Raw genomic sequence first — 24,011 nt, 5'->3', positions numbered from 1 at the left:
TATGTACTAGGTATTATGCCGTTTCTTATATTCCCGTCATACCCTCCAATCCCGTTAGCTTCGGGATCATCTCAGGGCTAGACTGCGAAGAGGCAATAATACGTCTACTATTATTACTAGGCAAGCAGAACTTCAACCTGAAGACAGGGACTCCACATGGAAGTCCAAAAACCCATGCGGCGCACGGATGAATCGCTTTTGCTATTTCCTTCCCTTCATCTCTCTTTCGCGTAGACTACGTCGATAAACGAATTGAACGATGATTTAAAGGTCGCCCTGTTATGGAAACCGATTCGACTGACTATTTCGAACTTTTGGCTGGGCTCTAACGGGCACGGGGGACTAAGCAGCCAGCATGAGCACCTATTGGGGCATAGACGCCGCCACATTCGAACGTCTTCCCCATGACAACCGCAGCGGCGAGGCCATAACGGCCGTGGTGCTGTGTATGGCCTTCGCTACCACGGCCGTATGCTTTCGATTATACACGAGACGTTTCGTTTTAAACAAATTTTGGCTCGATGACTATTTCGCAATGGCTGGCACGGTAAGCCTCTTGAAACCACCCACTTACTATGTCTTAGATCAGCATATTCCTAACCTCACTTAACAGATTGGTATGATTTCGAATGGAATAGTGCAATGTTTGCATACGAGATATGGACTCGGGGCTCATATATGGGACATAAGAGATGCGGAGGAACTCACCAACTTCTGGAAGGTAAGGACAAACGCTCTCCACGCGACTGAGTCGCGACGTACTAATTCATACTGCGTAGATGTTTTACTTCTTAACCGTCACCTACGCCACGACTTTAATGTTTGTTAAGTTCAGCTTATTCTTCCAATACTACCGGTTGATCCAGGAGGTTCCCCATTATCGCTTATTCTACCTTGTTGCCATGGCTCTCGTCGGCGGTTGGGTCATTGCGCAAGAGTTTATTCTCATATTTTCTTGCACCCCCATCTACAGTTACTGGGACCATAGTGGAGGGGGCAAATGCCTAGACAGCAACCTCCTCGGATGGATGAATGCGGTCGGAAATATCGTAACCGATCTCATCGTTCTTTTGCTTCCGATTCCTGTTGTGTGGAGATTAAACCTGAAAAGGGAGCGGAAGTGGGCCGTTATCGCAATATTTGGCCTGGGCTTCTTGTGAGTATCTTCTTGTCTGCGCAATGGTGTATGTCACTAACTTTGAAAAGTACCTGCATCATATCCATATGTCGCATGGTCTTCTTCGCCAAACTTACCGTGGACTTTTCATATGACCTCGTCTCGGTTGCCGCCTGGGGAGAGGCTGAGTCGGCTTCGGGTCTTATCTGCTCATCTCTTATGGCCCTCGGACCACTGATCCGACGGATTTCTCGTCGCTTTCATACAGCGAAGAAGACATCAGTTACACCACAGAAGTACACATACGGCGGCACCAATCCTTTTTCACGCCACACCACGAATCGGGATAAGAGTCTGTTGAGGACCAACGGTGGAGATGGAAGTGAGACGGAACTTAACCGCATAGACCTCGAGCGATCACGGAAAGCCGACGATGATGGAAGGTCGATACGCAGTACCAAATCCTCAGGATTAGAACAGAGCGCCGAGAGCGACTTTTCGGAAACGATGCCTGACCTTCGATTGGGCCTCGAGACAGGAATACGGACAGTTATCAGTACAGGAAATAGGGATAGCGTTCACTCGCAGTCATTGCCGATAGCACCCAACGGTATTGTGGTGAAGCAAGTGTGGTCTGTCCGCAACAGGGAACCCGGCGAAAGAGACGAATGAATTTAAAAGAAAAGAAATAAATGAAAGCGAGCGATACCCATAGAGCGTCAAGTAAAATTACGGCGTAATTGATAGAATTGACCTTACCTCCGCCCTAGTGATTCAAACAGTACAAATCATGTGCAGGTCTTGAAGGATTACCACCCCACTCCTTTGTCTTCAATATGTAGGTGAATCCCTCGCCCCTCTGAAGGTAAGTCATACGTCATTTTACATTTCTCTTTACGGCGGCCAGAAAAGGGGGCCATCACACCATGCATGTTATAAGTAGTAGGTAGACATAAATATGGCTAACATACCTACTATTTTCTCAATAGAGAGAAGTATCTACCTATTTCCCCACCTAGCTTGAAGTAACCAATACGCCGAACATCCTGATATACTAACACCTAAACATAAATAAAATTTATTATATACTTTCTTTAACAATGCAATATAGATACTACGTAGGTACCTCAAAACGGATAAGATGGGCAATAATGAGTGTGCTTAGCCTTGGCTGGGATCTTATGCGGACAATGATGCCATACGTCGTCTCTCAATCGCTTGATATCATGAGGGCAAGGGCAATAGTGATCTAGAAGTCCATCTTTATCGTGGTAACAAGGGCAATAATGATCTCCCAGTATCTCAGTCCTCCAACGCGTTCGACGGCAAAAGTGGTCGATAAGATTATCCGTATTATGAAGGCGACAACTTCTAGGTTGTGCGTCTTCACAGACATCAATCGATTCCTCGCCGCTCTTATGCCTAGGGCAGTAAGGACTGCAATCATGCTCTTCATATTCATACGGAAAAAGCTCAAAGATTCTATCGTCGCCATCGACAACAAAATCCTCATTCCGCGACGTCGCGAAGTCCGTCGGTTTACCGGTTTCGTCGACTGTGACATTGATGTAACCATACAGGACTACATGATCCGGCTTGGTGCCGAAGGCTAGGAACATATGGGGATCCGCCGCCGTTGTCTTATGTTGGAAATGTATGCCGTCGGGATACCATAAATGAATTCTCTTCCCATCTCTGTCGACGAATTTACTGGACTGAGTTCCACATACGATGTAGACATGAGTAATCGTCTCCAAGCGGGACGAAGCTCGCCGAGCGATATCCTCATTTGCCTTTTTCGTTTTGGAATCATGGGGTACCTTCCCAAGCCATATGATTTTAGGGTCCTCTATTGAACCGCTTCCTGACTCGCTATCATGTGTCAACTTCCCTAAATGTGGTCGTCGTTTCCCTTGTGGAATCTCCATTCCAATCTCCCATAATTTATGCGCCGGGCTTATATGGTCTACCTTGACCTTCTTAAATTCTGGCTCTTCTTGAGCATCAGCTACCACTTCTTCAACTTCATTGGTAGTGATCTCGTCCGCATTTCGTTTACCGAGGGAACTACGTTCAGGGCTGGGTGGGGAGGATGTCATTGTGAATTAACTCTAATGATCTAGCTTTATTAATCTTACTAGGTTAAGGGCATTAAATATCATTCAAGTGAACTTCTCCCGACAAGACTACACATTATCTTGCCTATATATATCTCAATGCTTTCTAGATACACCAACTAAGAACTTTCTACAATTACAAAGCCCTTGTTTTGCGTTTCATATTTAGAATTCACAGTTTCACTACATATAGACACAAATAGACTTGAACAAAGAGCATAACAAAGGATCGGAAATGCGGTGAAAAAAACCCAAGTCAAGTAACCTTTAAGGATCAAACACAAGCTAGTTCCCACCAATGCCTATCTCAGCAAGAAATATATACATGAAGTAAATAGCTGACACGTAACGACCTATCGACTGGCAATATCTACAGTATCGAAGTGAAAAGTGACAGTTCAGTCAATCACACCCCCCAACCAGACAAAGGATTGTTACCAGGAAGCTGCTTCACCCACTCCGCAGTTGGTCCCGGGAACGCCGAAGGCATCTGGCACGTCTCAGTATTGAGACCGCCCGGTATATTCGGACACTTGTCCATGCCGTTGAACCCAGCATTGCACCCGTCAATAATCGTCTGAAGCGTCTTCTGGTCCCACCCCGAGATGAAATCCGCGTGAGCGCTGTACCCCGTCCTATCTCCATTCGATAGCACAAACGGCTGCGTCTTGCCGTTCGGGTCCCACGCGTTTTGGAATTGGGGCGTGTCGTAGTAGACTTCGATGAATAGATGGGGGACATGCGTCCAGCCTTTGGGACAGTCTGCTTTGCCGCCACTGGTGGGGGTCGGCCACGCCATGTTGTTCTTGTAATCGTTGATTCCGGCTTTGGGGTTGTAGCAGGACGGCATGTGGATGTCCTGTCTCAGGGGCGAGGAATTTCCGTCGCAGTTTACTACCGGAAACCCGGCCCCACTACCGAGATTCCCCGGGTCGGGTAGTCCCGCTTTCGTCCCGTCGGAATTTGGTGGGTACCGCGCGACGTTGTTGTTTTGAGTGGGGCAGGTCCATTGGACTGGTTGTATTGCCCCTTTAGTTGGGTCGAGTTGGAAGGCGCCTGTAGCTGGCGGGTTTCTTCTTGTGGCATTGCCACTAACGATCTTGAGACCTGGTGGGAAGGCCTTAATCTGATCGTTGGTGGCATCGAACCTAATCCGATGTTAGAAATAAGTAAACAGTATGGATCCGGTATTAATCCTACTTGTAGTATGCGTTCATGTAATACAATGGGACCTTCTTTAAAGTACCATTGGCAGGAGATTGAAACCATAGAGTAGGGACCCAGTAGTTACTCTTGTCATTGAGGATCTTCGCGTTAGTACACTTAGATTTCAAGAGTTGGTCTCCGGAGACGGTGAGGTTGAAGTTGCTTCCTCCCATTATGCCGTGCATATGCGCTGACTTGGCACCGGGACTCACAATGGGGTCCATTTGCCCCTGAGTAGAGAATTGACCAGCTACATTGTTAAATCGTAGGATTGCGTATGTTCCTTCGTCTTTGGCATTTACGCTCGCAGCCAGTGCGGCAACTAAGTAAGGAATGGACGCTCTCATGATGAGCAAAGTGGCTATGATAGCGACTACAGGTTGCAAAGTCCTCCAGATGCTGGCTGCATTGGTCTACTAGATATATAAACACCACCTGCACGCTTCATTTTGGATTTCACAGGCTTGCATGGCTCCTATCAGCAGACTCGATCGGAAGGCGGATGTTGAAACATTCATCCTCTGGGGCTTTTTGAATTAAAATCCTCATTAAATCAGATCCCGAGTCGCCAATAGTAGCCGAGAAGTGCATGTGGTGCTTCCAGCCAAACCAGGAAAGTACCCAGGTATAGTTAATTAAACCCAGATTTCTTTGCTTGATCTTTATTCTTAATTGCCATGGGTATGTTGGCTGTCTGTGGCTTGTGTGTTCTAGATTAATAAACGTTGAGGATGCGAAGGAGCGTTGCCCCTGATCCGAATGTGTTAAGCTTCCAAAATAGCATCTATATGAGGCTCCAACAACTTCTCTTTACCTTCCAAACTAAGATACCCCAGAAACTGACTCTAATAATAGATCAACTCTCTTACCTCTGATATTTGAATGTCCAAGTTTTACAACATTCGATTTGAGGAGTTTACACCAATTCCTACAAAACAATATCATCGCCATGATTTTTGACCGAAGTGAAGCCCCCGAGTATCCTTGCTACCTAGGTAGGTATATGAGGCGATTTCTTATACACATTTAGTACTTTAAGATATTTGACCATACCTAGTTTCAAAAGCCCGGAAATATAATATTCGTTGGGATTTTTGATATCGTACTCCGAATCATTCCATTTGACACTCGTGATATCATTAAGCATGAGAATATCACACAACATCTCTCTACCCTTTCCCCTTGCATTCGACACATGCATATGAATTCAATTGATCGTATGAGAAGAGTTGCTGTTCCTGACCAGCCATGTTTCCTTTTACCGTTGGGAACGTTCTAATTCATGGAAAAAAAGGAAGTCGTGCAACCTCCGGCATTTATATCTTGATGCAATTTATTAAACCTCGTGATACGTCGGCACTCCTTTACTCCTTACGGTCCGACATATCTATAACCACATATGCATCACTCATCATATGTCTATGTGGACTAGGTACCTAGTCAATTAAGTTTCGCATGATTTGTCGAGATACTACCTACCTAGGTATATCATATTATAACAGTGTTGAATACTGGCTCAGTAGGTAGATTGGCTACTGGATCACAACTTTCGACTTGTCATTTGGCGAATTTCTAACCAGAAACTCGAAATTGATGTGGTAGCTACGTTTTGGATGTGGGATATAGATTCAAAGGCCTTAGTAGGCAGCTTGCCTATTCTCTCAGACCGCTTTGTCAAGCTCCCCGGATTCAGTAAAGAAAGACATCTTGTCAGCTATCATTAAGTGAATAGTACCTACAGAATCTGGTCGATGGCATCTCCCTTTGAGTATAATCGAATCACTTCATATACCTTTTATAACCTCCAATTAGCACCTTTTTAGCAACATTCCTAGAATGGTGTCACTGGGGGAACATCCAATAGACCGTACCCGGATAACCAACAGTTGCCCGGGCAGAGGGGCATCGCCATCTTCCGTCAGAGATTGGATCCGAGCATACCTCTCTTACCGGGGACTCGACCCAGAAGCATCCGAGAAATTCCTCTGGCGTGGGAAAGAGCTCTATCAAGCGAAGATCCCAGAGCTGCGAGATGCTTTCAAGAGGCATTGTGACCTGCAAGACTGGGAAGCGGATATCTTAGCCAATGACGTATATACTCTCCTCGAGGTACGTTGGAAGACCGTGATTCGCATGAGGAAGCTCATATCATAGCAACCTCCCTTCGTTGATAGGATAAGTCCGTGCGAAAGGTTCAGATGAATTGATTGCTAACGCGATATCCCGACCGCAGAGAGCATTGTCTCCGTCCGAGCGCACGCCCTTCCAGACGTACGTCTACCGTCTCATGGGCTTCGAATACTACCGAAAACTTATGTTCACCACTCAGGACGCGACCTGGATGGATTGTTTCGTAGGCATATCGACATGGGCCAAGTTCTTAATTGGGCATCTTCTCGTCGCGATGATGGCTTGTAGCATTGTTTGGATAATAATAAGGAACTTTTGGGTCCCCATCTACACTAGGTAGACACTCGACACAAGTCAATTCAAACAATTCCGACGATGGCTTCTATCTTGAAACTGCGTACGTGACCATGGGCGACAATTCATATCTTCATGTCGATGTCAATTCCCTGGCTGCCAAGTCAACGAGACCCAAGAAACCAGCCCTCCAACGGGAGAAAGCCGACATGACCATGGAACGGACCAGATAAACTCAAAAGGCGTGCGAATAGGCAATTAGCCGACAAAGCACGTCGACTTCCGAATAGAGCATCCGAGGACGAAACCCCACACATCTGCCGCCCTTGGCCTGCTTAAAGCTTGCTTAAAAGGGGAGTTGTCGAACTTTATCGCTTGGCGGCTAGATTACGAGATCGAGTCTCCAATTATCCCGGTTTCTCTATGACCCCCAGGGAAATATGCGAGATAGTGAGAATTTCCTCTCTCCATCTCACTTTTAGGGCTTTATAGAGATCGCTGTTCAGAATGGTGCAAGTCACGTCCTTACTCGCGCTTTGGAGCGTCAGCTCTTTAGCCGGAGTGGCATTGGGTCAGACGGATTGTCCTGCTACGGGAACACCGATTATCGCTCACAGCGGCGAGCCGGTTGGAAAAGAACAGGTTTACAATGACAGTGAGCAGCTTAATACGTGCGCTGATTGAGAAGGACGAGCTGACCTCGACGAAGTCAACATGTATGTCACGGGCAACACATCAGAGACAGGTGTACTCTACCTGACAGATGTGTTCGGGATTCAATTGGCGGAGAACAAGTTGTTAGTGTGGACCTACTCCGTGCGCAGACTCTTACCTAACATGATTCAAGACTTGCGGATAGCTTCGGACGAGCCGGGTATATCACGGTGGCGCCTGATATGTTCAACGGCACACCAGCCCCCGGTGATATCAACGGGCAGCCGGATTTTAACGTGACGAAGTTCTTGGCTGACCATAGCCCCGAGGCAACTGACCCGATCATTGCGACAGCCATTGACTTCCTGCGCACAGAACTCGGCGTGAAGAAAGTGGTCGCTACCGGCTACTGCTTCGGAGGTCGATACACGTTCCGCGTACTAGCCGAGGGAAAGGGTGTATCCGCTGGGTTCGCTGCCCACCCGAGTTTACTAGAGGATGGTGAGATCTCGGCGATCACCGGTCCTGCAAGTATCGCCGCTGCAGGTAACTACCTAATCTTCCCAAACTCCTAGATTTCTTTGGCGGACTAATCTTATGTCTTAGACGGAGATGATATGACGCCTGCCGCGAGGAGGTCGGCGATTGAGGCATTGCTTCTCGAAACCGGGCACCCTTACTCTCTTGCGTTGTACGGTGGCACTCAACACGGATTCGGAGTGCGAGCGAACATCTCGGACCCGCAGCAGAAGTTCGGGAAAGAAGAGGCATTCTTCCAGGCCATCCGGTGGTTCAATGCATGGGCCTAAATCGATCGCTTCATCTTCGTTGCGTGGTCTGGCATCATGTTTGGTGTGTTTCTCGGAGCTATGTCGACTACATAAACCGTAAATAGTGTTCCATGGATGAGATCTGATTTTCAGATGGCAAATGCAAGTGGATTAGATATGTGCCTCGATAATAGGTAATGACCGACCACAGCTTTGGAATAAGATCTATTTCATAGAATTATGAACCGTTGCTTCGGCGACAAAGACTATTGTCTTTTAGTTCCAGTGAATTGTGCTGAGGGATACGAGTTAAGGGAATTGTGCCAAGTGGAGGTGTTGACATTAATAGGGGTATTAATGTGCATAGTGGACCATTTATGATTTCACAACTGGTAAAATCCGTTGGATATGGTTGAACAATGTTTGGCGACTGCTGCTTCACGTAGGGCGATCAAAGTTCCGTTTTATCAGGCACACATGTTCGTGCTATAATATGCGCTGTCGATGCGTGGAGAGGGATCTTTATGTAGGCGCGTAGGGCAAACGATAATCATAAACATTCGAGGAGATGGGATGGGAATGGGATGAGAATAGGATGGAAAAGTGAAGGTCGCACATTCGCGGGGTGCGTTTTTTGACGTGGAGAAAAAAGATTAATTCAGATTAATTCAAGGTACAAAGCCAATTGGGGTGCAGTTGCTTGGACGGGCTTGGACGGAGCTTCGGCAACGAACATTAGCTCGCTGATGTGGACAATCCACGTCATTTATGTTGCATAGCACTGCATTGGATAAGTTTCATTGGTTGTCAAGATCCACCGATGCAAGGTCCCATAGCCAGTTAGGTACCTCCATCACTCACCAACCACCAGCAAAAAGTAAAGTAGCCATTTAGCTACAGGTTAGCCTGCCAAATTCTTGGCGGCTAGCTGAATTTCCCACTTTTCGATCAAGGCTCAGGCTAGTAGAATTAGCGGTATCGCTGCAGCAACGGACCCAGCCACATCTTTTATTTACTTAGGAACAGACGAAAGCCCGATATCTCATCGTCTAAATCCTGGTGGCAGGGCCAATTGTAGAATCTTTACCATTCATGCACTGCATTTTTTTTGAATCATACATTCGATCGATCTACCAACCTCTTTTTTTATTATTCTTAGACTCAGGCTCAGAATAATTCTTGTACCCGAAGGGCAAAAAAAGGGAACAGAAGACTTAGAGACACATGACAACGAATCTACTCTATCTTTCTTCTCCTTCTAGACTTTCTGAACGGGCAAAGGGCTGTTGTCCCGAAAGGAAATCATTGAATTTCTAAGTTGCAATACCATACCATCATACCATCATACCATACCAATCCATTCCTCACTCACATTCATCCATCTCAAGCAAATCTAACCTCTTACCTCATCTCTCTCCCATCATCAAACACCTGCACCTGCACGATACCCTCAAACGTGCCTATTCAAGGAAATTGATCTGACAAGCAAAGAAAAGATTACGAATATCTAGTAACGACGAGACGAGTGTTTTATATACGTTGACAACGAGTGAACGATTTACGATCACATTCCAACGAGACGTTCGTGGGATTTTCGAGATCAACCTTGCATCCGCATTCCATCTCGAGCATCCCATATACGCCGCCGATATCCCATCACATTCCAGCGCTGCTGCGGCGTGAGACCATTCAATCACACCGTCGCTCCACGGGAGGACGGGTGTGGATAGAGGATATTTACCTCGGGATTTTGGGAAAATAATAATCAGAAAATATGCCTGGAGAATTCCAAGTCGGCTGGTATCGTGAGTACCTATCCAGATACTAGGAGCAATGCCGCCTACCAACATACTAACATCGTGCCATAGGGTTCATACCGTTCCTAGGATACCACCATGTTTTGATGATTTTAATAGCAGTCTCCATAATATTATTATGTACGTCGTCACATTCCTCTCACCGTCACCATCACCTCTACCCCCTATCTACCTACAGCCAGAACAGCATCACTAACAATCTCCCTCCAAACAGCACTCCTACTAGCAGGCTGCTCATCCTCCTCGCCCCTCATCCCCGACATCTTCCTCCTCTCGATCTACTACGAGAAATACACCGCCGTCCCCGACACCTCGCAAGTCGACTACAACGTGAACCAAGCCATCAGCAACATCGTCGGGTCCGCGCATCTGCAAGCGCGCGTCGGCTACTTCGGCATCTGCATCAACCCAGACGGCGGGTCCTGGCTATGCAGCAACAACGCGACGGCACTCGCCAACGAGGTCTCCGTCGACCAGGACCCGCTGAACCTGATCTGGCTGGCGAGCCAGTTCAAGGACATGATCGTGTTCCCCTACCTCATCATCATCGCCATCATCTTCGCCTTCGTCTGCTTCCTGCTGCTCGCCACCTTCCCCGGCTGGCACGAGGAGGAGGACAGCGAGGGCTCCGACCGCGAGATCAAGCCGTTTCCCAGTCGTCCCGTCTCGCAGATCGCGCTGGCGATTATCTTCATCGCGTCGATTTTCGTGCTTGTTTCCGTGTTATGGCAGCACACGGCGTCTGTGGCCGCGTCCGTCATAGCGCAGGATTTCGGCAACGGGAGTGTGTTGTCTGGCATCGGTACTAGTGCCATGGTGATGGGTTGGTTCAGCTTCACGTTGCTGATCATCGTCACCATAGGCTTGCTCGTCATGATATTGAGTATTCGCGTGCTCTCGCAACTAGCGGATTAAGACCGCGGGGGGAGCCCTGGGTAGGGAAAGGGAATAGGATACCGGGGTTTACGTCATTCATGCATTTGGAAAACGCGAAAAAAGTAAAACAAATAACAAAGTATCGGGACGATGATGAATTCAGAGGCGGAGGGGAAAATCACTTGTGTATATGGGAATGGCCGCTTTTTAAAGAACGCGACGAACTTTTTTCTGTTGATCGATCAGCATCTGGGAATTGGAGTTAGCAAGACGGGCGGCCCTGGGTGAAATAATGATTTTTTAGTGCCTTTTTTGTTGTTAAAACCTACTATTATTCCTCTTCTCCTCTATTCGGCTTTGTTTACCTATCTACCTTGTCTTGGTTTAGTTTGGTTGGTTCGTTGACGCTACTCTACGATTCTTCTCTTCTTCCGATTCGTGTTTTACGCTGGAAAAAGAGATACGATGGGTTGATGAGAGCGGAAATATCGATCAACGAAGACATATGAGGGTCGGGTCGTTAATGATGGAATGATGACAGGTTGATGGCCTCGAGTTTTCGGAAGTAATCGAGCATGGAGGCGGATGATTGATTTGCGAAAGGGGGAGTACTCGGATGAACCATGCCGATTGGATCATTTCTGGGTTGGACTGTGTATAAGATTTTGTATTAGAAGAGAAATGAAGCAATGAAGAGAATGGAATCTTGGTTTTTGAAATTCGGTGTGTTTACTTCGTGAATGTTATGACCGTGATTATGTGTGTTTTGATGTACGACTTTTTATTTTTTTATTTTTTAGGGGGGTGGTTCTATTACAATGGTTCTCAGCGGTATGGTATGTCCATCCTGAATAGGTACAAATTGCCAATGGACTGGTCTCTGAATCTAACTAATTTCTATCACTGGACCCGTGTAAACTTTCCTTGCCCAAATGGCATAGTATATCAGCGATAAAATGATCGTCCCCCCTACCATCACAACGCTCATGTTCATCGTTTCTGCCGTAGGGTTGATGGCGGTAGGCCAAAAACTAAAAAATACCATAACGAGAAGGTACGCACAGCCAAATGCGTTCACCATGGTCCCAAGGGGTTCTGGTATTCGTACAGGGCCCCATGAGAGTTGGTCGTGCGAGACGTTGGTCAATCCCGTGTTATCCCTGCTGTACGAACCTATGCCTCCAGTGAGGCGGCGCCAGAGAAGAAGACTGTTTCCGATCAGATAAGAGGTGTACATGCCATTTATCGTCAACGAGACAATGTCGTTGAATGCTACAGATGACCCTATGTTAATAAGGGCTAGCAGAAACGAGATCACTGTCGTCAGAGCGATGGATAATATGGGAATCGACGTCTTAGGATTCACCTGTTGCCACATATTAGCATAATCATCATCCTTTCTGGTTGGAGTTGGTACTGACTTTGCTAAGATAGAACCAGCCTGGTAGACCCCTATCACGCGCAAATGACCAAGTCATCCGAGACGCCGAAGCAAGAACAGAAACAGTTCCACAGAGCATCAAGATCACGAGAATCGAGGCCATGGTTTGGGCTCCGCGCTCTGACCTGACCCCTTGTTCGAATATTGCCATGAAAGGAAATCCTGTTGGAGATTCGAGAGCGGCGTCGATATCGACAATACAGAAGAGGACGGCAATCAACATGCCGAACCCCATAGCCCCATTAAGCAGGACAGTGAAGACCATGGCTCTTGGGACGATAACGGCGGCGTTTTGAATCTCTTCGGACATCTGCACAAGCTCATTAGCGACCATGTTTCGTGTAAGAGAAGTTCACTATTTCACTGACATGTACAGCGCCATCCGCACCTGCATTCTTGTTAGATTGGTAATGCCAAGACGAGATATCTGGAGAGGCCACATACCGAGAAAGTTAAATACGGCACCTATCATACCCAGCATGAACGAAAGGCCTTGGGTTTGCCATCCACCTTCGTTGAGGAAGACTGTGAAGACCTCCTCGGTACTATTGTGGGGGCTTAGGTAGACCAACGGAACAAGAATAGCGAAGAATCCGAGAACATGGACAATTAAAACCAGTCCCTCTACTTTCGGAAGAGCAGTGCTGATCACCGTGTTGACGCATACTCCGAATGCGATCGAAGCCCAGAGAAGTAGTGTTCTTTGCCAAGCCAGAGGTTCGTAGTTAGCGTTCCCCATCACAGCTAGCCCCTGAATAAGCTGCGCGGAGAGGAAACCCAAGCTTGCGACAGCAGCTTGCCAGCCGATGACCGTCAACCATCCTAATATTACAAGGCGTGGTTTAGTTGAAGCAATTGGGATAAGTCGTGATAGTAGACGCACCGATCAGATAGCTCATGAACTTTCGCGAGCTTTTGGGAGCTAACATGTACACCCAATGATACTGACCCCCTGACGTCGGTGCCCTTCCAGATATGTTAGCCTTCTTGTCCTTTTTCTCCCTTCGGAATCCAAGCTGACAGATGTCGGTTTACATTGACGCTAATTCACCCATGCTTGCGAAGACACATAATGTGCCAAGCCAGACAATAATATAGCCATAGATAGAGCCTGCGGACCCGCCGTTGCTGAATGACTGGGTAAAGAGTCTGCGAAGACAATTAGATTTTGTAGCAAAGTTGAGATGATTATATCCGGCATACAGTAACTCTCCCTCCCATGTGTTCATGACCGTGCAGGTGAAGCCGACCATGGACATGAAAGCGAAGTTTCTCTGTAGAACATGACAGGTCAATATCAATATGCAACTATTAAGGATAAACAATGAGATGTTCTTTTATCAATTACCTTAAGAACCGGTATCTTCCCCAAGCGCTCGAGTTCTCGATTGTCTCTTTCGATTTGGGAATCTTTTCGTCGCGATATCGACTCAATTGAGAGTCGCTCGATATTCAGCTCAGCCGATGGTGGGCCATTGCTATCACCTTTGGACGTCTCCATCTCATAGGTTCCCGTCATGATCGTCTTACTACCAAGACTTGTGTATCATCGGAAACAGAAATGCTGATTAGGTATCATCAGCAGTATGAGAGATTCAGAAGACGCATGCCGTAAGATGAGGTAGGGAAAGATAAATCGCTAGGGAAAGAGTAACCCCTACTTCGAAATTACAGCTTGGATAGGATCAGATTGGAGGTCGGTCAATGCAACGTCTGATAAGTAACTATATAGGAAAGAGAATGCGAAGACATCCCTCACATCCTGTTGTGTAACCATACTCCTTAATGTGACAGACCAACCGGAGGCCATGATATGCACTTGCCCTTCCTATAACGAAAACGTCTTGTAATAATAAGGGAAACCTTGAACTGATAAATGATGACCGTACTTTCGTATTCGTTTGGAGTAAGTTACATGGCTCCAGATGTTGTAGCACCTTAAAAACTCTCCCATTGTGTGCCGTGTTCATTCATCTTGTAGAACAGAAAAAGCTTGTTTGATAAGCGACACAGACACATGCGAAATATCCAAACATAGACTTTTATGGAGGGCTAGCTACCTAGGTATATATTGTAAAGAGTCCAGTATATTGTCGTTGCAATCGAACGAAAAATCACGCGCCAACAATCTGGGGATGCGGGAATGCCCCCATGAAAGGGTGCCTTCAACGCTTCGGCGGATCTAACCGATGGTTCTTTGGATTGCTACGTGAAATAACTCCGGATTGAGATTTGATTAGTTCCTATCATCAACTTGTCAAACTCGCTTGGAATCAATTAGAATATATATCATTAAAAAATATTGGATGTGTTATGCACATTCAACTTCGAATTGGCTGTTATTCGCTGCTGGTCAAACCCCACCCCCTGGAGCGACAGATTTGGTGATCCCCCATGTTTTGACTTGTTTAATGAGCTTCGCCTCGCTAGAATGACTTGCACTTTCCCAATCGGCCGATGTCCCTGATCCCCCAGCAGTTATCGACACGGTAGCTTTAGAATTGTCATACCTAAGGTCTTGTAACTCATGTGCTGTCACATCGCGAGTTGACCTGGGAGGGTTTGACGAGAATGAACTATCTGTTTGCTTTTGACCAGAACCCGAAGTTGATTTTGGAATATGTGCGCGTCGCCTGATATCGTCGCTTCGTATCAAGCCTGACTCCAGGCTGTCGAGGAATGGCTTCAGATAAGGGACAGAGGCTGTCATAACGCCTAGGTTCTGGGCTAATACCATTGCTAGAACGAAGGACCAGTACGTATACGTTGCGTCTTCGTAGGTGGGTAGTTGTTGGGACTCGTAAATCTGCCAGCCAACGGCGGCGATCGTTCTTGGAGTGTTAGCATATAGGATATTAATTGGCCACGATTCCAGAAACTTACAGAATCCGAGTAGTGAAGCATGTAATGACAACTAATTTGCGTTTGAACCGAGCCTGTAGTTTCCATACCACCGTCACGGGCAACACTATTAAGCAAATATCAATGACAACATTTGCGATATTGATATAATACCAAATTGCCAGTCGATTCATACATCCGTTGGTTAGGAAGTCCCAAAATCTTGGACTATCACACTGAAATAGCAACACTATGACTGAAGTCAACATCCAAAGTAGTATGGCCCCCATCAGTACCCAACAGAACATTCTGTGGAGCGTAATAGGGGAGAGTACTCTGATATAGAAAACTAGAGACAATTTTGACATCGCTTGACTTGCGACCGCGAGTACATTTGCTGCATAGAATGACTTGCGTAGAAGTTAGTATGTAGGTAATTCAAGGAATTACATTTCCAGGTAGAAAACTGGGGGTTTAGATGCATACCTTCTGGAAAGCATTGACATGGTCGATGCTCAGAGTGTTGAGATGTGATCCTAGGCCGTTCGTAACTTCCATAGACGTTACAACCGTTTGCGAGATACTAAAAACCTGATAATTATTAGAATAACATGCGAATCTCCGAATAAACGACATGACTTACTTGCGACACTAGGATCAACCCATCATCGGCGTGAAACTTTTTCAATAGTACCCATTTCATCACAAGTCGGACAAGAATAGTGAGAGAGCTCGTGATAAGGAGAAACCATGAGACGACATTTACTACGGTTCCATTGTTTTCGGGGTCGACTTGGGAGGCAGCAGTAGCATCGGAAGAGTTCATTGAAGGTCGATTCGCAGTATTCTCTTGTTGACTCAAATCAAAAAAGTTGCATCAAGGTGACAATTCATTAATTCGATATGTGCCAAGTCGCCAAGTCTTTAAACTGCACAGGTCATACATGTTTACTGTGATATAAAAATTTGACTGATGCCTGGCTTAGGGATTGGCCTAAAGCATGTATCGTGTCCCCCAGAGCCATGCGCTCACATCCTTACCTAAGGAGCGACACAGGTATGGTTCCCCCCGGAAAGATCAAGCTTTACCAATGCTACCCCTTGGCACTTCTCTAGGGCTGCGTAGGTCCACTGAGCCAGACAGCTGCGTACTAGGTAGTGTGACTGCATGAATACAACGATTACCCCGACATCGTCACCGCTTCAAGCCAGAAGGTTAAGTGCGCGGTTAGCGAAGTTAAATGGAATTTGGAAAGATTTACACTTATTGCCTTTTTCTTATGATTAGATTCGTTATGACTAACAGGTAGGTACGCCGCTATATGAGCTAAATCATGATAATTCGGCACCCGGCATCCCGCTACGCGTAAAGGATGACCTAAGTATTACTTGCAGATAGCTTGCAGATGCTAAGGTGTGCAATGTAACCTAGAATCCTCCCGAGAAACCGTCCACAGTCTTGGCGTGGGTGGTATGTATATATCAGCGCGTATATACATTGGGTGGGATGAAAGAAATCTCGCATAAAAATCCCCAGAGGAGGGATCGAATCAAACATATCAAAAATATAACTACCTAGGTAGATACCTAGGTAGGTACCTAACTATCTCCAAAGTATCGGTTATTCACTTATCTATTAACAGGCTACACGCCTTCTAAATGTGATTAGGAATAGGGGTAAGAATATAAGGTAGTCATGAAATGTTGGTTCTGTACCACTTCCCCCCTTCCCATATTCTACCCCGACTGGAGATAGTGGTATAGTTAAATTGATTAGCGACCTTCACAGCGTACAAGATATCCCTTGCGTTACAATGGGGTGTACAATCGGATGGATGCAAGAACGGCGGGCATATATGTGGGAGGGGTAGGTGCCGCTTGATCTTCTGGGGCTCTTTGTTACACGATACCTGCCTACTAGATAAATACATCTCGATCTAGTATCGATTAGATAAATATGAATAAGGAACTGCAACACATTAGAAGACGGCTCTCGAATTTTACTATTTTGTTCAACGTTACATACTTCAATTCTATCATCACATCTGTGAACAATGGCGCCGTTGAGGCTTCACGAACTTTCTAGTGATGAAGAGTTCAAGCCGCTCGTCGATGTAGAGCATGAAGCTTACAGCAAGCCTCTCAATGGTGTTTGGGAGATCTTGAAAGGCTCTTCGAGAGACGAGTTCTGTGCGCGTCAACTGTCATGGCACAAAAGTGACCCCACCAGCAATTGGATCTATGTTACCGACGAAGCGACCGGCGAGGTAATTGGTGGGACACAATGGAATATTCACAAAACGAATCCATTTGCAGTTGAACGGACACCGCTTACGGCTTACTGGTTGCCTGAAGGTATGTCTAAAAAGGAACTGCCAGATATCAAGAGGAGTGGATTTACTAAGTCCTGCGCATAATAGGGACCATGAAACAGATTGGGGACCAGCTCATGCTTGCCTGGGAATCGAAACGTCCTACTTTCGCAAGCAAACCACATCTCTGTAAGTCCTTTTATGGGCCACTATTGAACCGTTTCACCTGCTTACTTCACGGATTCATCAATAGTAATAGAGTTCTGCTTTGTACATTCCGCACATAGAAGACAGGGTGCTGCGAAAATGATGTTGGAGTGGGGCACAAAAAAGGCCGATGAGCTTGGATTAGAAGCAATCGTCGAATCTACTGAATCGGCCCGCCCAGTATATGAGAAAAGTGGATTCTATGTTATCGACGACCTCTATCTCGATGCGCAAGTGGAGAATCCAAGCGAGGAATTTCAGGAAGCAAGACAACAGCTTGGATGCCCTATCCATGGCTTCGTCATGAAGCGAGACCCTGTGTCTACGAAGTAGACTACGGACAGCTTATTTCAGATGCTGATAGCTACCTGCCTACCTAAGGAAGTACCGAGTAGATGAACTTACCTATAGTTAGCGCAGATTGCCCCTTTTCCAAGTCCCGGCGTCTTGGTACAGTGGGTGAGTTCCACATATCCTTGAAACTTAGGGGACTATTCAGGCAGGCACCCGAATACAACTCGTAAGGGGCATGCAGATACTAGTTAGTTAGGTTCATAGTTACAGATTTTTACAAGTCCTTTTCCAATTCTCTGAGAAGATACTTCTGAACTAGGTACCTAGATAGCTTTAGAGCGGTTTCGAAGTCATTATCAACCGTAGTTCCTCACCATTCCTCGATCCATTCGGCTTGCGACCGTCTCCTGGTAACCCATCTTTGCTTAAAGCCACACCAATCATTGGTGAAAATCAAAATCCTAAGGATGGCCTCTTGTCACATATCAGGTGGGCCATGACAATCACATACTACACTCGAGCCTGCCGATTGGTCGCTTCGGAGTAGAGGCTTTGTGCTTATTGGCGTTACATCGATGGGTTATGCTATCCTGGATATGTTACACAATAGATAGATAACCTATCAGAGCCAGTATTTCCATTCACCATGGCATTGGCGACCCCTGAGGTGCATATGATGACAGCATATAATGCCTAGTCAAGTCTTCTTTTCATCGAATTCCTATTGAACTAGACATGCATCATCCCAGAAACCACAGCAGTGATATAAGTGATATCCCAGACAGCCCTAGAATAAGTGCTACTATCACCCGTCCCGCAGTCAACTTCGCCGAAAATGAATATCAAAGGGCCTCTAGCCAGAATTTAGCGTTGCAAATCAGAGTTTCGCCTCTGAGATGCTGGCTTTCTTTAGCAATTCCCAATCGCCATCGGGACCTTCCGTATCTGCGCCATCTCTAACTTGCAGCTGGACTGGAGAGTCTGAGCGATGATGTTAATAACGGCAATTATGGGGCTCCTGCCAGATATAATATAGATACTCACTTATAACAGGCAAAGCAGCCACTCCCATAGCCGCAGTAAAAATCATACCAATTATGTGGAACTTCATGGTGGTGTCTTTCTGATACGTCTTGATAGGTATTTATAATGTCGTTGATGGTGAGAATGAGTCGGCTCCAGGAATTTCCAAGACGGGTCAAATTGTGATCTTATATCTAGAGAATATCTCAACGGATTGCCATTCTAGGAAGGGATCTATCAGAAGACCAGAAAGATGTATTTTCCCGCGATGCCGACCCACACTTCAACAGACTTGCATATGTAGGTATTCGGTGAAAGTGACCGGGACGATCTGCGGTGCGACATAGGTATGATCTGAATGCAAGTAGTCACCTCGACAACCTATCTCTCTTTCGGTAGGAACCGAAACTCGGGCATGCTAGAAAAATGAGAACCTTCAATGTCTCATGCTGTCACTAATACGGGTCACCACCCACTTAGAACTGCCCCCGCGAGTTCTTGGCTTCTTCAGTTTGAACTACACCTACTGTTATGAAACTATCTGATCTCTTCGTAATGGGGTACTCATACTATGCTGAACGTGTAAGCAATAAAGACATAGGATCTATGAAAGAGACTGAATCGCGCTACACCCCTATCCCCTCCGAAGATGAGGGCACGGACATCGTGAGAGACTTATATGCCATCCATGTCTGGCGACGGAGGTTCTATGGCCTTCTATTCTTTTCAATATCGGTTACTTCATTATTCATTGCAAGTCTGTTATACCCCACCAACCGAATATCCTCAGGCTGTCCGTTATCGATATCAAATGTCAAGATTCCATATTGTAAGTAAGAACTTGTTGTGGATGATGATAACGATAACGGTACTGACGAGTAAACGCGGACAAAGCACCAGCACCTGTGAGATACGTGAATAGGAACCTCACAAGGGATTTCGATAGCTCAAAGTTTTTGGGAAATCCGCGACTAGAGCTTGATAAAGCGTGGCATGGATTACTCAATGGAACCGCTATACATATATCCGAGGAAGACGTCTTGAGGGTTCACGCATCTAACGCTGTTCGTCTCAAAGATGGTGGCTATATTGGCGGGCTAGGTGTTATGCACTCATTGCATTGCATAGTAAGTAACTTATTTTATAATCGTCTCTATGAAGTTCCTCAGAATCCAGTTTCCTAAATATGATCTCGTGCATGATTCTTCTTCTTCTCAGACTGACACGGCCATTCAAAACAGAAACGTATCAAGCAGTACCTGCACCCAGAATACTACTATAGTCAAGGACAACAAGATTGGGATGACATTACTATACATATTGACCACTGTTTAGAATCTCTTCGTACACAGGCATTATGCAAACCTGACCTGAGCCTCTACACATTCACGTGGACCCCGGAGAATAAAATCAAGCCTGAGGTTCAAATAACCCAAGAGGCTGTCTGTGTTGATTGGGATAGGGTCCATGAATGGATGGAAGAAAGGGCGGCGACGATCAACGATGTTATCAGACCGTTGGGAGGTTAGATCTAGTAATGGTGGAATATTTCACACCCGTGGTCGGCATATGATACGTGTTGTAAGTGCTAGGCACAAAAGTTTACAATTTTATGTATTAACTGTTTAATTTAAGCGTTGATATGATAATGGACATCCAATGCGAAAGATATCCTGCTGCCACTGACCTGGAATTCAAACAGGGTTTCTTGGCAGGGGCTGGTAGATTACATAATGAAGACAAAACTTACGTAATGGTATTAGGTAAAATCGTTGTTGAATTGCTTAGTAATATTAGGTAACGGGGACAACTGACTTACCTAATCCACCAGCTGACATAATTCACGATTACCTAATTTCCCCTGTAAATAAAACAGGTATTCAAGGATGTTTTGGCAACGGGATAAATTTATCGTGTTGTTTATCCTAGGATCTAAAGGAGATCGAAGTGCAACCAAAGTTTTACCAACTTCGAGGGACAGCTCAACTTTTCAATACAGCCTCAATGAGTCCCTCAGTCTCGGCACCAACCGACCAAAATTTCACGACTTCCAACCCTGCGGCATCCAGAAGCTTGCTCCATTGGGCTTCTGTTCTTTCCATTCCGTTAAGTACGGCTAGTCGGGGTTGTGTTAGCATATCTCGATGAAATGACTATTAGAGAGAACCCACCCATCATGTTAATATCTAGCAATGCAGGATACAGTGGGGTGTTGCTGGCAGGCAGGACAAACTCGGACATGAGTAATTTCGAGTATCCTGGCGTCATAACTTCTGCCGTGTGCTTAAGGATCGTTATACAATCGTCGTCAGGCCAATCATGCAGGATAGAGCGGAAGTAATAGCATCTGGCACCTGTTGTTCCAAGTTGAATATTTTCTCAGTCGTATGTGAGTGCGGTGGAATAGGAAAGATATACGCACCCTTAATCGGCTGCGGCTGGAAGAAGTCATGCTTCTTACTCTCGACTTTAGGAGCGAGTTCCTGGATGCTGTCTATAACAGCAGGGAGATCCTCGACAATAAGCCGACCCGGGGCTTCTGGGTACCGTTTGTGGAACATAGAAATGTCGTAGCCCTCGCCTCCACCAACATCGACCATCATGATTGCATTCTGATCCGTTTTAGAGCCTTTCAGCAAGATATTCTCGACGTCGAAGATATCGAACCACTGTTTACGATCAATTCGCTGACCTGTCATGAAGGCGTTGAAATTGCCCATCAGCGCAGGGTCCTTAATCAGCCACGGGAACATGCCGTCCTGTGTGCCGTGCGCGTCTTGGAAAGGACCAGGGATGCCCTCCACATTCTTAAATCCCGTCTTCTCGAGGTAAAACGGCATGTTCGCCAAGGATCGCGTCGCGGCAGAGAACCTGTGTTGTTTCTGCTTTAGTGTTTCCTTATTGACACACACAAGATATATCTTACATGAATTGGTACCCTCCGGATAGAACGCGACCTACTAGAGCTTTCGTAATTGGTGTGGGGGCGTATTCTTCTTGGCTGGTTTCTTCCACGACACCTATGGCGCTGACGGGGCGTAAAAGCCGCACTTTGAGACGTTAATATGCCAAAGGCGGTTTTAACACTGCCTTGTCAGTTCCTCTCATACCTATTAAGAGCCTGTCTGCTCCTGTAGCTTGAGCAAGCTTGTCGGCTGAGGAAGGAGAATCTGTTTTGGCGATTTCTTGAATAACACCGGCTTTGATCAGGGTCATCAGCGCCGAGGGAGCATGTGGCTGATTGCTTTCGGTCAGATATTCGTTATAATAATTGACCAAAGATCTTTCTTAGCACATACAGACATTATCAACTTCCAAATGGCATCGACCGGGGCTTCTAGCATCGCCATCGCCTGCATGGTGGTGCCGAGCATTTGCTTGCGAGCCGTTTCATCTTTGCTGGCAAGGACATTCTGCACAGCTTCAATGAAATCTGCGGATAACTTTTCAGCGTCGGCCATATTATGTGCTACACGTCGATATTTTAATTATTTCGCTTTGAATTAACAGATTATGGTGGAAAATGAAGCACTTGGGAAAGTAGGTCTTTTTGTTGTTATTTGCTGAGGATTTATAATTGGTCCTTACCTTGCTTCCATTTCTCTTAATGGCACACTTACGCAAGGAGTATTCGATGCGCACCCACTTAATATTTGTTCGCGGTCTAGATTGATGCTGTAGAACATTGGCATCCCTAGAAAGGACCGTCAAATGCCATTCACAGACCTCAGGACCGCGTAATATGTAGCTCAGGAGCATAATCATGTAGGCTGTGCGAATTATTCTGAAAACAAATGACAGCCTGCTTCAATTCGTGGACCCGAGATGGGGCGCAAAACAAAGGCACAGTGGCATTCCACGCGGGTGTCAGATAGTGACGCATATGCCTTCAGATTCCAATAGGTGGGATTCGGTAATGGTCGGTGAATCCCGGGTTTTATTTAAAAGTCTCGGTGTATGTAACAGCCCATCACGGGAATAAAGGATGTTGTGTACGGCTATCGAACCAACCAACTAACTAAATGTCAAACCAACGTTCTGCAACTCAATCAGCGTCAGCAATTAATCTATTACTTCCCGTAGCGAGCGTAAGACCATTTCAAAAGTACACATGTTTATGAATTTTGATGGAGCTACTGTTACTATATGCATAGAAATTTGTTTATTACCTAGTAGGTACGAATTGAATTTCTCAAGTTGTTTAGTACGATTGTACTCTTATATAGGTATGATTGTCATTACTTCCATAAGTGCCTGGCATATATTACTTAGACTGGGTTGGTTTTAGTATGGATAGTCCGCGTATGTATTTTCGCAGATATCTCTATCTATTTATAGGAGTTTCGAACACGAATAGTAATGGTAATCGCCCACTTGCTGGTACGCTTCATTAGGAATTATTCATTTGTATAGGGGCTATTCACGGATATACCGAGATTATAGGGAGCTGTAATCAGTACCTATACATAATTTCACTAGAGAATTGCAACCATTAGGTTAAGTGTATACTAAAAAGGGGTAACGCCACTTTATAGTTGAAAACGGAGACTTCGGGTAGGTACCTATTATCCATAAAGTATGAGACTATACCTTGACTTCAATAGCGGACAACAGTTACTCACTTTCAGCTGCTTCATCTTTGATTCCAAGTTATGTATCCGAAGGAACCCGTTTTTATCTACCTACCAGGCACCTAGTATCTGTTGTGTAAGAAGACCTTGACCGATCGGTCCAAAGGCAAGGTGTTGATAACAGCTTGGTTAATGCATGTAAGCAACGCAGGTCATGCACGTTTATATCTCGTTGTTGGAGGGTTACTATTGCGCAATGATGTGGTAAGACGACTCCAGAGAGCCAACGAAGGATCTGTACAACATCTTGTCGTGATATATTAGGAAATCTGTGTTATTAG

At 45.8% G+C, this 24,011-nt stretch overlaps 12 protein-coding genes across 12 annotated transcripts; 6 read left to right on the top strand and 6 right to left on the bottom strand.

Annotated features, from left to right (window-relative positions):
* Positions 1-355: 355 nt before the first annotated feature.
* Positions 356-1,789, top strand: GGS22DRAFT_186846 (uncharacterized protein; the record flags this gene model as incomplete). Its single annotated transcript, XM_047964513.1, has 4 exons — positions 356-547; positions 614-721; positions 780-1,156; positions 1,207-1,789. 4 exons carry the CDS (start codon positions 356-358, stop codon positions 1,787-1,789), a joined length of 1,260 nt encoding a protein of 419 aa, XP_047820607.1.
* Positions 1,790-2,244: 455 nt separating this feature from the next.
* On the bottom strand, positions 2,245-3,216 carry GGS22DRAFT_199129 (uncharacterized protein; the record flags this gene model as incomplete). The annotated part of the gene is made up of 1 exon (XM_047966242.1): positions 2,245-3,216. One exon carries the CDS (start codon positions 3,214-3,216, stop codon positions 2,245-2,247), a length of 972 nt encoding a protein of 323 aa, XP_047820606.1.
* Positions 3,217-3,640: 424 nt separating this feature from the next.
* On the bottom strand, positions 3,641-4,787 carry GGS22DRAFT_186844 (uncharacterized protein; the record flags this gene model as incomplete). Its single annotated transcript, XM_047964512.1, has 2 exons — positions 3,641-4,382; positions 4,435-4,787. 2 exons carry the CDS (start codon positions 4,785-4,787, stop codon positions 3,641-3,643), a joined length of 1,095 nt encoding a protein of 364 aa, XP_047820605.1.
* A 1,335-nt stretch (positions 4,788-6,122) lies between these two features.
* GGS22DRAFT_158630 (uncharacterized protein) lies at positions 6,123-6,765 on the top strand. Its single transcript, XM_047960675.1, has one exon. The coding sequence runs from the start codon at positions 6,277-6,279 to the stop codon at positions 6,592-6,594; it is 318 nt and encodes a 105-aa protein (XP_047820604.1). The 5' UTR covers positions 6,123-6,276; the 3' UTR covers positions 6,595-6,765.
* GGS22DRAFT_158628 (alpha/beta-hydrolase) lies at positions 6,762-8,862 on the top strand. Its single transcript, XM_047960674.1, has 4 exons — positions 6,762-7,519; positions 7,574-7,661; positions 7,712-8,064; positions 8,125-8,862. Exons 1-4 carry the CDS (start codon positions 7,372-7,374, stop codon positions 8,325-8,327), a joined length of 792 nt encoding a protein of 263 aa, XP_047820603.1. The 5' UTR covers positions 6,762-7,371; the 3' UTR covers positions 8,328-8,862.
* A 459-nt stretch (positions 8,863-9,321) lies between these two features.
* On the top strand, positions 9,322-11,700 carry GGS22DRAFT_158627 (membrane fusion mating protein FIG1). The gene is made up of 3 exons (XM_047960673.1): positions 9,322-10,093; positions 10,157-10,225; positions 10,320-11,700. Exons 1-3 carry the CDS (start codon positions 10,063-10,065, stop codon positions 11,018-11,020), a joined length of 801 nt encoding a protein of 266 aa, XP_047820602.1. The 5' UTR covers positions 9,322-10,062; the 3' UTR covers positions 11,021-11,700.
* Positions 11,701-11,745: 45 nt separating this feature from the next.
* On the bottom strand, positions 11,746-14,104 carry GGS22DRAFT_158624 (amino acid transporter). The gene is made up of 8 exons (XM_047960672.1): positions 13,771-14,104; positions 13,626-13,696; positions 13,458-13,571; positions 13,306-13,388; positions 12,867-13,244; positions 12,791-12,810; positions 12,403-12,732; positions 11,746-12,347 (listed from the first exon to the last, which is right to left on the bottom strand). Exons 1-8 carry the CDS (start codon positions 13,939-13,941, stop codon positions 11,868-11,870), a joined length of 1,647 nt encoding a protein of 548 aa, XP_047820601.1. The 5' UTR covers positions 13,942-14,104; the 3' UTR covers positions 11,746-11,867.
* Positions 14,105-14,671: 567 nt separating this feature from the next.
* Positions 14,672-16,089, bottom strand: GGS22DRAFT_199121 (uncharacterized protein; the record flags this gene model as incomplete). Its single annotated transcript, XM_047966241.1, has 5 exons — positions 14,672-15,253; positions 15,306-15,390; positions 15,460-15,673; positions 15,750-15,854; positions 15,907-16,089. The coding sequence occupies 5 exons, from the start codon at positions 16,087-16,089 to the stop codon at positions 14,776-14,778; spliced, it is 1,065 nt and encodes a 354-aa protein (XP_047820600.1). The 3' UTR covers positions 14,672-14,775.
* A 1,086-nt stretch (positions 16,090-17,175) lies between these two features.
* On the top strand, positions 17,176-18,382 carry GGS22DRAFT_117296 (uncharacterized protein). The gene is made up of 3 exons (XM_047958131.1): positions 17,176-17,618; positions 17,684-17,764; positions 17,829-18,382. Exons 1-3 carry the CDS (start codon positions 17,318-17,320, stop codon positions 18,113-18,115), a joined length of 669 nt encoding a protein of 222 aa, XP_047820599.1. The 5' UTR covers positions 17,176-17,317; the 3' UTR covers positions 18,116-18,382.
* A 571-nt stretch (positions 18,383-18,953) lies between these two features.
* Positions 18,954-19,187, bottom strand: GGS22DRAFT_186837 (uncharacterized protein; the record flags this gene model as incomplete). Its single annotated transcript, XM_047964511.1, has 2 exons — positions 18,954-19,057; positions 19,121-19,187. 2 exons carry the CDS (start codon positions 19,185-19,187, stop codon positions 18,954-18,956), a joined length of 171 nt encoding a protein of 56 aa, XP_047820598.1.
* A 467-nt stretch (positions 19,188-19,654) lies between these two features.
* On the top strand, positions 19,655-20,628 carry GGS22DRAFT_186836 (uncharacterized protein; the record flags this gene model as incomplete). Its single annotated transcript, XM_047964510.1, has 3 exons — positions 19,655-19,928; positions 19,994-20,226; positions 20,341-20,628. 3 exons carry the CDS (start codon positions 19,655-19,657, stop codon positions 20,626-20,628), a joined length of 795 nt encoding a protein of 264 aa, XP_047820597.1.
* Positions 20,629-20,988: 360 nt separating this feature from the next.
* On the bottom strand, positions 20,989-22,978 carry GGS22DRAFT_158613 (S-adenosyl-L-methionine-dependent methyltransferase). The gene is made up of 7 exons (XM_047960671.1): positions 22,688-22,978; positions 22,399-22,568; positions 22,210-22,336; positions 22,026-22,149; positions 21,522-21,970; positions 21,271-21,453; positions 20,989-21,215 (listed from the first exon to the last, which is right to left on the bottom strand). The coding sequence occupies exons 2-7, from the start codon at positions 22,558-22,560 to the stop codon at positions 21,082-21,084; spliced, it is 1,179 nt and encodes a 392-aa protein (XP_047820596.1). The 5' UTR covers positions 22,561-22,568; positions 22,688-22,978; the 3' UTR covers positions 20,989-21,081.
* Between the last annotated feature and the right edge of the window lie 1,033 nt (positions 22,979-24,011).

Source organism: Annulohypoxylon maeteangense (assembly GCF_022496945.1).
Source record: "Annulohypoxylon maeteangense strain CBS 123835 unplaced genomic scaffold GGS22scaffold_5, whole genome shotgun sequence".
NCBI classification, from domain to species: domain Eukaryota; kingdom Fungi; phylum Ascomycota; class Sordariomycetes; order Xylariales; family Hypoxylaceae; genus Annulohypoxylon; species Annulohypoxylon maeteangense.
This window is presented reverse-complemented; position numbering and strand designations above follow the sequence as displayed.